The sequence below is a fragment of the Rhinopithecus roxellana genome, chromosome 9, assembly GCF_007565055.1.
Source record: "Rhinopithecus roxellana isolate Shanxi Qingling chromosome 9, ASM756505v1, whole genome shotgun sequence".
NCBI lineage: Eukaryota > Metazoa > Chordata > Mammalia > Primates > Cercopithecidae > Rhinopithecus > Rhinopithecus roxellana.
The window spans coordinates 126,061,704-126,073,998 of record NC_044557.1 but is presented as its reverse complement, the minus strand read 5'-3'; the positions used below and the strand labels follow the sequence as shown (position 1 = coordinate 126,073,998).

At 39.5% G+C, this 12,295-nt stretch overlaps 1 protein-coding gene across 1 annotated transcript in view; it reads left to right on the top strand.

Moving 5' to 3' along the window:
* Positions 1-12,295, top strand: part of TNKS (tankyrase) — a 222,642-nt gene that overhangs the window by 186,743 nt on the left and 23,604 nt on the right. Inside the window, exons 19-21 of the mRNA XM_010353450.2 lie at positions 2,166-2,403; positions 3,101-3,183; positions 12,041-12,161. Of these exons, the coding sequence (XP_010351752.1) occupies positions 2,166-2,403; positions 3,101-3,183; positions 12,041-12,161 (442 nt within the window). The remainder of the gene's footprint in view (positions 1-2,165; positions 2,404-3,100; positions 3,184-12,040; positions 12,162-12,295) is intronic.

Sequence of the window (12,295 nt, the reverse complement as noted above, 5' to 3'; positions counted from 1 at the left end):
TTTTTCCTTTCTTTTTTTTTCTTTCTCTTGAGATACAGTCTGGCTCTGTCACCCAGGCCGGAGTGCAGTGGCATGATCATGGCTCACCACAACCTTGACCTCCCAGATTCAAGCCATCCCTCCACCTCAGTCTCCTAAGTAGCTGGGACTACAGGCACGTGCCACTATGCCTGGCTTTTTTTTTTTTTTTTTTTTTTTTACTTTTTGTAGAGACAGGGTGTTGCTATGTTGCCCAGGTTAGTCTTGAACTCCTGGGCTCCTCCCTCAGCCTCCTTCCTCAGGCTCCCAAAGTGGTGGGATTACAGGTGTGAGCCACTGTGCCCAGCCTCTGTAGCTGTCGGCCATGCCCTCTGAATTATCCTTGTCTTTCCTAAGAAATGGATCATATTTACAGCCAAATGCCTTTCTCCACCTGTTCCCTGCTCGTAGAAATTTTGGGGACCCTAAGCCTTTTACTATTTTAATCTACCTGTCCCTTTTAGTCAAACTAGTACAACTCTTCCTTTATAAACTTTTGGATTTCCCATCAAATTACGCACCACTCCATCAGCCAAAAGCCCCACCCACAAATCTTTTCAAGACAAGTCCTTCTGTAATATGGATTCCAAGTCAAGGTGCAGTGGGGCAATGCCCATAAGACCCTTCGAAGCTCTTTCATCTAGCCAAGGGAATTCACAAGGTACCACCTTAGAGGTTTTTTAAAGATTTTGAGGTAATATATCTATACTTCTGGTTGATTTTTATTCTGAGGCCATGTTTTCCTGTCAGCACCCTGGATTTGACCTTTGGCCTGAGGCTGTGCCTTACTTGAAGAAACTTTTGCTGATGGAGAGGCTGGGAATGGTGAATAATTTTATTTTCTAACCTAGCAAATCTTGGGTGAATACTTTTCCTTAAAGAGAACTAAACAGTTCCTTTCTCTCTTCCTGTACCTTATCATGGGCAGGTAAACATACCAGTCCAGCTGGCGAGGCAAAATTTGTTCTGGAAATTTCCTTAGCCAAATTTACAAGTTTATTTAGGTTCACGTTCTGCCTTCCATAAGATTTTATGTGCCAGTGTTGCCAAACTTTCTGCTACACAGCATCAGTCCCCTTTCTCTTGCCTTCAGTAGCACTTGCCTGTCTTCCACTCACAGCCTCCCTCAGCAATAACCAGGCCACCCTTCACACCTCCAACCAAAGCCACATGTCCACCAGCACCCCACTTCCCGGTACTGGTGTGCATTTCATTTCTCTACTGCTGCACACTAAGCCACCCCCAAACCCAGTGAGGATTTAACATGACGATGTGTTGTTTCTCACACTTCTGGGAGTTGACTGGGCTCAGCTGGGCAGTTCTGCTGGTTTTGTAGTTACCTGCACCTGGGAACTCAGCAGCGGCTGGAGCTTCCAAGATAGCCTTTCATCCTGCAGGGCTCTCCCTGCGTAGGATCTCACCACTCAGTAGTCTAACCCAAACTTCTGTACAGCATGGCAGATGGCTTCTAAGAGAGTAAAAGTAGACACTGCCAATCCACTTAAAGCCTGGCTCAGAAGCCTCAGAACATCACTTCTGCATTCTGTTGGGCAAGACAACTCACAGGGCAAAGCACATTCAAGGGGGGTGGAAATTCAAGGGGAGGCATGCATGACGGGAGGAAGGAATTGATGGCTGGCTGTCTCTGGAGACTATCTCCCACATACTCGAAAAGCCCGCATACTCGAAAAGCAGTTGCATCTAATACTTAAAAACTGTAAAGTTTATGAATAAATGAGCTAAGAGTGTCATCTCTTTGAAATTTCACCAGATGCTAATTTTACGTGACACTATTAAGTGTGATGTAAATAACCAGATTATTATAGTTGTTTAAACATAAACAAAATATAGTAAATATGGAAATTCTTCTAAAGAAGGGTGACAGTTAACACTGAAAGTGCTTTTTTTTTAATGAAAGAAGAAATATTTTTAAAAATTACATGGTTTCTCCAATTCTGTCTACTGAAACTACTGAAACTCTTTGGAGCTGTGGATAGGAGAAAGAATGATCAAAAACCAGAAGGGGATAGATAATGAGGCATTCATTAAGGAAAAAATCCACAAAGCATTTGGTTCTTAGTGAAAAACTAACCATTTCAATATATAGTATTTTCATGTGTTTTTTTTTTTTTTAATCAATTTTTTAGGCCGACGATATCAGAGCTTTGCTGATAGATGCCATGCCCCCAGAGGCCTTACCTACCTGTTTTAAACCTCAGGCTACTGTAGTGAGTGCCTCTCTGATCTCACCAGCATCCACCCCCTCCTGCCTCTCTGCTGCCAGCAGCATAGACAACCTCACTGGCCCTTTAGCAGAGTTGGCCGTAGGAGGAGCCTCCAACGCAGGGGATGGCGCTGCAGGAACAGAAAGGAAGGAAGGAGAAGGTGAGTAGACCCCGTGAATGCTTATTTATTTATGCCTTTTGTTCGTGGAGCAGAATTACTTTTTTCTGTTGATAATTATTGAACACCTCAATTAGAGACGTCCTGTCTGAAATTTTCATACACACAACATCTTATAAGAAATATTTCTTCATAGAAGACTGCCACATTTCTTGGCATTGCCATTGTTCTTATTTCTGTATATTCTAGAGCATCTGTTTACAACCAGCACCTTATTGAACCACTTATCCTGAAATTGTGTCAGAACACAACTGAGAGGTCATTTCAGGCATGAACACTAAAATGATAGCTGATACATTTAGATTTTTTAATTCATTAAAAGCTTTAGATTTCTCTGTATAAGTAGTATTCTACAGTATAAATATTATACTATAATATTTTAAAATTAGTATTATTCTCTATATTTTTATGAATTACAATAAGTTATAATTCTATATTCTAACCATATTAGAATTGATATAAATACGAATTTGATAAAGATAAAACACTCTGCTTTTATTTCTCAATCAACTTCAGAAATAAAGTGTCTGAATTAAATCTCTGTATTCTGTATTATTTTATGCCATGTAAAATCATCTGACAGCCAAGGTTGTCAGAGTCATGTCTGTAAATGGGTACTGAAATGGTCTTTGTATTTAGAGGGTTCTTTCTGAGGATCTTGAATATGCTTCTGTTTTAGTTACCGGTCTTGACATGAATATCAGCCAGTTTCTAAAAAGCCTTGGTCTTGAGCACCTTCGCGACATCTTTGAAACAGAACAGGTAACACTCCTTTATATATTTGAGTCATTTAAACTAAATACTAGGAATGAGGCTGGATGCAGTGGCTCACACCTTAATCCCAACACTTTGGAATGCTTAGGCAGGATTGCTTGAGCCCAGGAGTTTGAGACCAGCCTGGGCAACAAAGCGAGACCCCCATCTCTACAAAAAACAAAAACAAAAACGTGTTTTTAAGTTAGCTGACCATGGTGACTTACTGGGCACCTGTAGTCCTAGCTGCTGGGAGGCTGAAGCAGGAAGATCACATGAGCCCAGGAGTTTGATTGAAACTGCAGTGAGCTGTGATTGTGCCACTGCATTTCAGCTTTGGTGACAAAGTAAAACCCTATCTCAAAAAAAAAAAAAAAAAAAAGAATTATGAATTGCCACCCACCTCTTTTCTCTTTTGCTTCTCATGAGCTATTTTTAAACCCACAACACATTTCTGTAAGAAGCCAGAGGAGCCCAGTATTTTATACTTCTCCCCAAAATTGTCTGACAAATGAGAGTCTTTGTTTTATCTTTACAAGCAGCCTAGCACTTTGCATTTTATTACATGTCAAAACTTAGACCATGCAGCTACCATCATTGTCCTTGGTGGTTTGGTTTCCAGAAAGTGTCAGTCTTCATTCATCTCACTTCATTATTCATGTGACTATGCTCCTGAAGCCGTTGCCCATTCATTTGGAAAGCGCAGTCGTACTTAGACAGGTGCACCTTTTAAGAATCGCCCCTTTATGAAGTTTCTGTTGTCCACTTGGAATCTTAAATAATCTTGAACCAAAAGTTGGCCATACATTCCAATAGACCCACCCTATTTGGGGATCCATCTTAAATGTCTGTGAGGGGCTGAGGATGGAGTCATCATTAGGGCATGTATGAATTTAGGATTATTCTGTTTGTTTTACTGTTTTCATACAGTATAAGGAGTGGTAATATTATATGCTGTCATTATTATGGTCAACTTTAAATATTGAATGCTGGTAAGTCCTGAATATAAATGGACTATTGATATACATGAAATTTTAGAATGGGAAAGGTGTTTAGAGAAAATTAAGTTATTCTCCCAGGTGTAGGGATCACCCTTGTATAATAACACCCATGTTAGTCCTCCAGCCAGGGAAGATACCTTGTTAAAATTTGGGACAGGTGTAATAGAATGCTTGTAACTTAAAGTGTGCCAAAAACTGCCGGTAGGTATAATTCATTTGTTTTGGGCTTATGCTCACCCTGTTTTGCACAGAGATCTAATCTCCAGTCTACATATGTATTCAGTTTCACAGGACTAGACTCCCTACAGAGGCTGTAGGGGAGAATCTATTCCATGCCTCTTCTTGCTTCTGATGGTTGGCAGCTTCTTTGGCTCGTGGCCACGATACTCTAGTCTCTGCTTCCATCTTCACATTGCCTTCCTGTCCTCTGTATCTCTTCTAAGGACATTTGCATTGAATTTGAGGCCAGCAGTATAATCTCCTCATGTCTAGACCCTTAACATAATTTTGTCTGCAGACACTCTTCTTCCAAAGAAGGTAACATTCATAGGTTCTCGGGATTAGAACATAGACATACCATTTTGAGGGCCACCATTCAGCCCACTACAACAGGATGTGGCCCTTTATATCTTTTTGAGACCTAGTCAACTTATCAGAGGTGTCAACCTTTCAACCACCCACCTCTACACATCTTCCCCTATTTTAGAATAAATCTGTTTTTTCAATTATTCTTTATATGACATGATTTTCCACTATTTCACTGGCACCTTTGGCCCACTATGGTTCCCTTCTAGGCTTATGGTCAATTTGGAGTTAACTTAAAAACCAGGTCTTTTTTCTATTTTATATCAGTTATACTGTTAAGATTTTCTTCTGCTTTTTCTTTTTTTGTTTTGTAGCTACATTTTTTCGTTGTATTTCATCTTTAATGCTCTTAATAACAACAGTTGAGTAGGGATAGCATTGGATTAAAAGAAGACCTTAATTCTAATTACTTTTACCCTCTTACTAGCTGTGTAAAATTGGGCTAAAAGACATTTATCCTATCACTTCCTTTACCGGTAAAACCTAATGCCTACAAATGTTCAGAGAGTTAAAATTCTCGGTAATATTGTGCTGCTGTGTCAGCTTTTAATTCAGTGATGCATCACATGTACCTTTGGTCTAATGGTTAGGACTTGATAGACTGCTGTCTATAAAATTGTTTTCTTTCCCAACCATTTATTCATCCCCTGGTTTGGAGCTTTCTTAGGAGAATATCCTAAACAGTAAGAATGCTTTATCCTTGTTCCCTAACTGAAGGTGTGAAAGCTGTTTTAAAATCATTATACTCTGCTGTTCCCATATTACAGCTGTAGCTGTTCTTCCCAAATCATTTCCACAATAACTGTAAAATTTCGAACACATCTTTGCTAAATAAACCAAAGACCTTAACTCAAACAAATAATTCCAATTTACTGATGAAAGTTTTCTAAAGAATGTTAATTTTCTTCTTTTAGTCAGTTTGCATTATAATTTTATGTGTTCTTTTTTACTTTATATTGTATATTCTCATTGTCAGTAACTGACTTCCTGTGGCATATTTATCACATTTTACTGATTTGAATAGTTTAATAGTTTAGTCTCCTAGTCACTCCTTCTGACAGCTTGTTCTGGTTTCATCAGTTTCATTCTTTTTTTACTGCAGTTTTGTTCTGAGTAAATAGTTCCATTGATTTTCTTTTAGCCAGAATAATTTCTATAGCCTTTTCCTGATCAATACATAGACAATTGCATTTAATGTGTATTACCAAGCACAGTTCTTTTCCTCCAGACAAGTGATACTACCTTTCTTTGTTTCTAACTGTGTCTGGCTCAATCATCAAGCAATCAAATGTATTTTTATTTTAATTGCAAATGTTATTTATCTAGCCTTCCATTATAAATAAATGTGATAACCTTTTCCATAACTTTAACCATTAGCATTTTCTCCCGTTAACATTCTGTATCAGTAATATGTGATGATGGTGCACATACTTGTATAGTGGGGGAGGAGTGAGGGTGCATGCATTGTATTCATTTAATTCATATCTGTTTGGCTTAAGCCAGGGGAGCCATTGTTTTCTGATGTGTTTTGACATGCTCATATGTCTCATTGCCTGTGTACCTACCTACTCATGGATGCCAGTGGGGTGTGGAATGTAGGTATTTTATTTCTGGTCCCAGAAAAAACCTTCTGCACATCATAGCCTCACCTCCTATCTTCACAGTGACTCTCTCGGAAGTCTCTAAACTAAATTGTCTTGTTTCCCGTAGATACTTTGCCAAGTTCTGTGTTAAATAATACATACCTGTATCCTTTCTAGTTAATGATAGCACCCTGTGACTTTGGTCCTTCCTTTATAACATAGCTTTCTACCTATGAACATAGGCAGAACACTTTTTCTATGGGAAAGACATGCTTTATTTACCCTACAATTCCTGGAACATAAATGCTATCACTTGGAAGACTGCTTGTGGACATCTTTATGGCTAACCTGTGTCTTTTCATGGAAAGTGACCAGATAAATTTTGATTTCAAATTCTTGAAGATAAAAGCATGGCCTCCAGTAATTCATTGTGAATTTGATTATAAAGTTAGTACTTATTACTACTACTGTACCATACAACCTTTTAAGCCCAAGCAAGAGAAAGGTCTTTTTCATTAAAACTAATTTTCTCTCCCACCCAAAGTAAAATGACTCTTAGAAGCTACAGGTAGCTCTTTTTGCAGTGACCTTTGCTTTATGTGCAAGATGACTTTAACTGATATGTGGATAGTCTTTATTCTTAATATTATAATTTTATTTTAATGTATACTAGATAGAAATAACTAGCCCAACAAGCTTGTGATTTCCTCGGTATAATAACTAAGTCAAGGTTTTATAAAAGGAGCAAGTTAATTTAAATATGATTTTCAGAAAAAAATGTCTAACAGCTGATAGGAGTGTATATAAAATCCCTGAATCTTGAAGCAACATGTCTAAAAATCCAACTAACCTGCTTTCCATCCAGATATTGCTATTTCTTTTTTTGATACAATAGTCTCATAGTTACCCAGCTGCAGAATTTTGGAATAAACTTTAATTAACTTTCATTCTTTTGTTTTAACCATTTCTATTTACCAGGCCCTGTAAATAGAGTTCTCCAGTTGCTTTCAGATTCATCCCTTCCATGCCATTTTATCTTCATCTTGTTCCCAGTTGCTTTCCCTTCCAAATCTGCCCTTCATAATGCCAACAGTCTCACCCTCCTAAAATACAACATCGATCATATTACTCTGCTGAAAAGACTTCCCAGGGCCTTTGCTATACTTTTTTTTTTTTTTTTTTTTTGAGACAGAGTCTTGCTCTGTGTCCCAGGCTGGAGTGCAGTGGCCCAATCTCGGCTCACTGCAACCTCTGCCTCCCAGGTTCATGCAATTCTCCTGCCTCAGCCTCCTGAGTAGCTGGGATTACAGGCGCGCACCACCATGCCCGGCTAATTTTTGTATTTTTAGTAGAGATGGGGTTTCACCATGTTGGTCAGGCTGGTCTCGAACTCCTGACCTCATGATCTGCCCACCTCGGCCTCCCAAAGTGCTGGGATTACAGGCATGAGCCACCACACCTGGCCAGCCTTTGGTATACTTCTAAACCCCTTAATTTGATAGGTAAGGCCCTTGAAGATCCTCTCTGTGCCTGCTGCTCTGCCGTTCCCTCCTTTTAATCCTTGATACATATTCTCCTGTCACCATTTTGAACTACAGTACTTAAGTTCCCTCAAATACTCTGTATTCTTTTAACTGATTTTCCCTTTGCACATGCTATTCCCTCTGTCTTAAGCACACTTTCTTCCTTCCCCTACCTGATGAACTCCTGCTGCTTAGCTGAATTACGACCTTCTTCTGAGAACCTTTCCTCATCTCCTTCCTGCCCCTTCCTTCCCAGCCCTCCTTGCATCCCTGACCAAGCAGGTCACCTTCACGAGAGTTCTCTTAGGGATTCTCTAAGACATTGACCCATTTTGTGTGTGTTTGTTATCTCGAGTAAATAACATGAACTCTGGTTGGCACTCTATTTCATGGCCCCACTCTTTTACTATCCGTTATTTGGACCAACCATGTAACTTTCCAACTATAATTGGTCGTTTTAGAATTAAATGAAATGTTTACTTTTTAAAGAAATATATAGCATAAAGAAGGTACTCATTAAACATTTTTTGTGTGAATGAGCTGACATAGATCTAAATTCCTTAGCTTTTCATTTAAGGTTTTTCAGTGGCCACTGCCTGATAAATATGCAGACAAATTGGACACCAAGTAACTCAGTGTAACTAAATTTAATGTTTAATCATTTTCACCTTCTAGTCATCCTTCTAAAGGATAGAAACAGGGAAAAGACAGATGAGCTATGCATCTCAGCTCTTCTGTGTACTGTTTTCATGACTTCTCTCAGTACCAGTGACCTCATAATACATTAATAGTACTTCATTATCCGTCAGCGTAAGGATTAAATGAGGTAATGTAAATAAAGTGCTTTGAACTGTGCTTGATATATAGCGAGGACACAACAAATATTGAGTGGATGGTGGTTGGATGATGACTGGTTGGATGGAACTGCAGTAATAATGTATATTTATATTCAGTTGCAAGTATAGAAAGTTGTCCCATTCCCTTTTTGTTTTTCACATTCCACAGGTTAATAGCTTTTCATCTCTTCTATCCTTCAGGATAGCCTAATAAACATTGCCTTTCTTTTTTCTTTAGTTACGTATTTTCACATTCATTCCTTTTGTGTTACTGTAAGTATCTAATTGGATAAATGCCAAGATAGCATGGGTAGATCACCTATCTACTGCTGTGTAACAAATTACCCAAAACTTAATGGCTTAAAATAAGAAACATGTATTATCCCACAGTTACTGTAGGTCAAGAATCTAAGCATGGCTTAGTTGGGTGCCTCTGGCTCAAAGTCTGTCCCGAAGCTGCAGTAAACTATCCCAACAGGTCTGCAGTCTCACCTGGGGACTCACCTGGCAAGGGCGGGGACCCGCTTTCAAGCTCGCTCACAGTGTTGGTTGACTGGCCTCGATTCCTCACCTCTCGGCCTCTCCACAGAGTGACCTTATGGAGTATTACTTACCTGTTGCTGCTTGATAAATTACCGTAAACTCAGCAGCTCGAAACAGCACACATTTTGTGAGGCAGGACTGTATGCACAGCTTAGTTGTGTCCTTGGCTTCATGATCTCTCACAAGGCTACAGAGCATTAGCCAGGGCCTAAAGTCTCACCTAAAGACTCCACTGGAGAAGGATCCCCTTCCACACTCTCACATGATTACTGGCAGGATTCAGTCCCTTGCAGTCTGTTGGACTGAAGCCCTCAGTTCCTGCCATGTGGGCCTCTATAACATGGTTTCTTGCACTATCAAAGCCAGCAAGAGAAAAAGGATCTGCTAGTCACCTCTCATCACCATTGCTGTATTTGCTTGGTTAGAAGCAAGTCACTAGGCAAGCCTGCCCTCCAGGGGAGGGGAGCACATAGGATGTGATGTAAGAAGGTGGGAATCATTGAGTCTGTCTGCCATAGCATGGCAGCCAGGTCTTCTAGGGTGAGCAGTCCAAAGAGTAAGCGCCCAGGATGGAAGCCACAATCTATTACCTAATGTAAAAAGTAATTTCCCATCACTTCTGCTGTATTATATTTGTTAGAAGTGAGTTCATAGGTCTGTCTCACATAGGGAAGGGATTACAGTGAAGACACAAATGCCGGGAGGTAGGAGACCACTTGCTGCATGAGGTGTGAGAGCTCCTCTCAGCCTTGCCTTCTAAACTAAGTGACTTGCTATCAGTCCCTTCAGGTCGTTTTGTTGGTTTGGTTTGGGTGTTTGGTATTCATTTTATGATTGGAGCTATAAAATGAATAAATACATTAAATATTCTCCATTATTCCTCTAGAACGTTGTAGAGAATATTGTGTTTTGCTGGCCTGGTGTCTGCTTCCTCCAGATGCGCACTACATGTATCAATTCAGAAAAGTCTGAGGATTCTCTGAATTGAAGTTACCACATAGATATGAGACCCTTGGTTTTAAACTGAAGTTAGTTTGGAATATTTAGAAGAAAAAAATGGGACATCAATAACATAGTTTCCAAATTATATTAAAATCATGTCTAGCTAAGAATGTAAAGGCTCCTATTATTTTGTAAACTATTCCATCTCAAAGATGTGTATTTCAGAACTGGGTTTTTTTTAATTTTGTTTTGTTGTAATGCTCTGCTGAAACCTTTCTTTTGGGTGATTGGAGGTAAATTGCCTGCTTTGTGCAATGCAGCAATTAGTGCTTAAATGGCCACTTAGAAGCAATATAGAAAATTATTTCCAAAGAATGAGTGATGTATGCTCATTTCACTGGAAAGATCAAACTCATATTTTATTCTGACAAAAAAATCAGCAGAGGTCCAGACCTAATTTGTCAGTTTTTTAAATGTTACTTGAAAGTTAAAAGTGGAGAAAAGCGATCTTGTTTGAGTTAGAAAAGGAGTGTCTGTAAAAGAATTTCTTGGTTTTCCAAGGAAGGGGAAAATCAAAGACTGATCTTGCAGACTGGTATTTGGATTGTCACAAGGCCAGCTTTGTCAAGGCTGGAAAGTTGCATGTTCAGACTTCAAGAAATGTGGCTGCCCGAGTTCATTCATCCTGTGTGTTCAGAACATAGCCACTGGGTGGTAGTAGAGTCCCAGCTACTTTAGTCCATAAGGGAATTAGGTGATTTTGAGCCAACTAATCATCTCCATTTTACAGGGATAAATAACCTAAAGTTAAAAACTAACCAAAAATTAAAAACCACTGTGTTGTATAAAAACAGAATGTATTTTAAGCAGAAGGGATTAAGTCTGAGAATTTATGAGAGAGCGTAAAAACCATCTACTCTTTCCTTATCCAAATTGGAATTTTAAAATGTAGCCTCTCTTTAAAACAGTTTGTAATCTAACTAAATATTTGAGATGTCAGTCTCACTGCTTTTTAAGGCAGTCTGTCCCCGGCTTGAGTATTTCTTAGCACTGAGAAGTTCTTCCTTATCTATCGTCTAAAAACTGCTTTCTCCTTTTCCTGTGCTCTGTTTACTTGCGCTGAATGCCTCTCCCTTTCCCCCACCGTTCATTTCTACTCCCTGCTGGATACTGGGATCTGGTGTTTCCTATTTTCAAGCTACTGATTCCTCCTCTATCTTGAGGCAAGCAGTAGATGATAGAACAAAATCATCTAAAGGAAATATAGCGATGATCTTTTTGTATTTCTATAGTATTGTTTCTCCCTTTTTAATTCTCATGGACAAAAAGGAAATCAAGGAGTACTTCAAGTAAGCAAAAAAGCTGATGAGACTATCAAGACAACTTTAAAAAGATTGTAAGCTCATGTTTGTAAAGGAAACAAAATAATTTTATTAATTTGCATGGTACTTGGCCGGGCGCGGTGGCTCAAGCCTGTAATCCCAGCACTTTGGGAGGCCGAGACGGGCGGATCACGAGGTCAGGAGATCGAGACCATCCTGGCTAACATGGTGAAACCCCGTCTCTACTAAAAAAAAAATACAAAAACTAGCCGGGCGAGGTGGCGGGCGCCTGTAGTCCCAGCTCCTCGGGAGGCTGAGGCAGGAGAATGGCGTGAACCTGGGAGGCGGAGCTTGCAGTGAGCTGAGATCGCGCCACTGCACTCCAGCCTGGGCTACAGAGCGAGACTCCGCCTCAAAAAAAAAAAAAAAAAAATTTTGCATGGTACTCATAGCATTGTAGACAATTGGAAAAGCTTTTGTCCTCTAAAGAACTGTTAAAGATTTCACAAGTAATTTTCTTTCATTTTTCAGATTACACTAGATGTGTTGGCTGATATGGGTCATGAAGAGTTGAAAGAAATAGGCATCAATGCATATGGGCACCGCCACAAATTAATCAAAGGAGTAGAAAGACTTTTAGGTGGACAACAAGGTAAGCTATTCAGAAAAAAAGCAAATTTCAGAAATCAGTGGTACAAGGTAAGTGTTGGGGCTGACAGTTGAACTCAGGCTGTCTGACCCCAGAACCATACACTGAACTATTGTACCTCCTGTCCCTTCCCCATC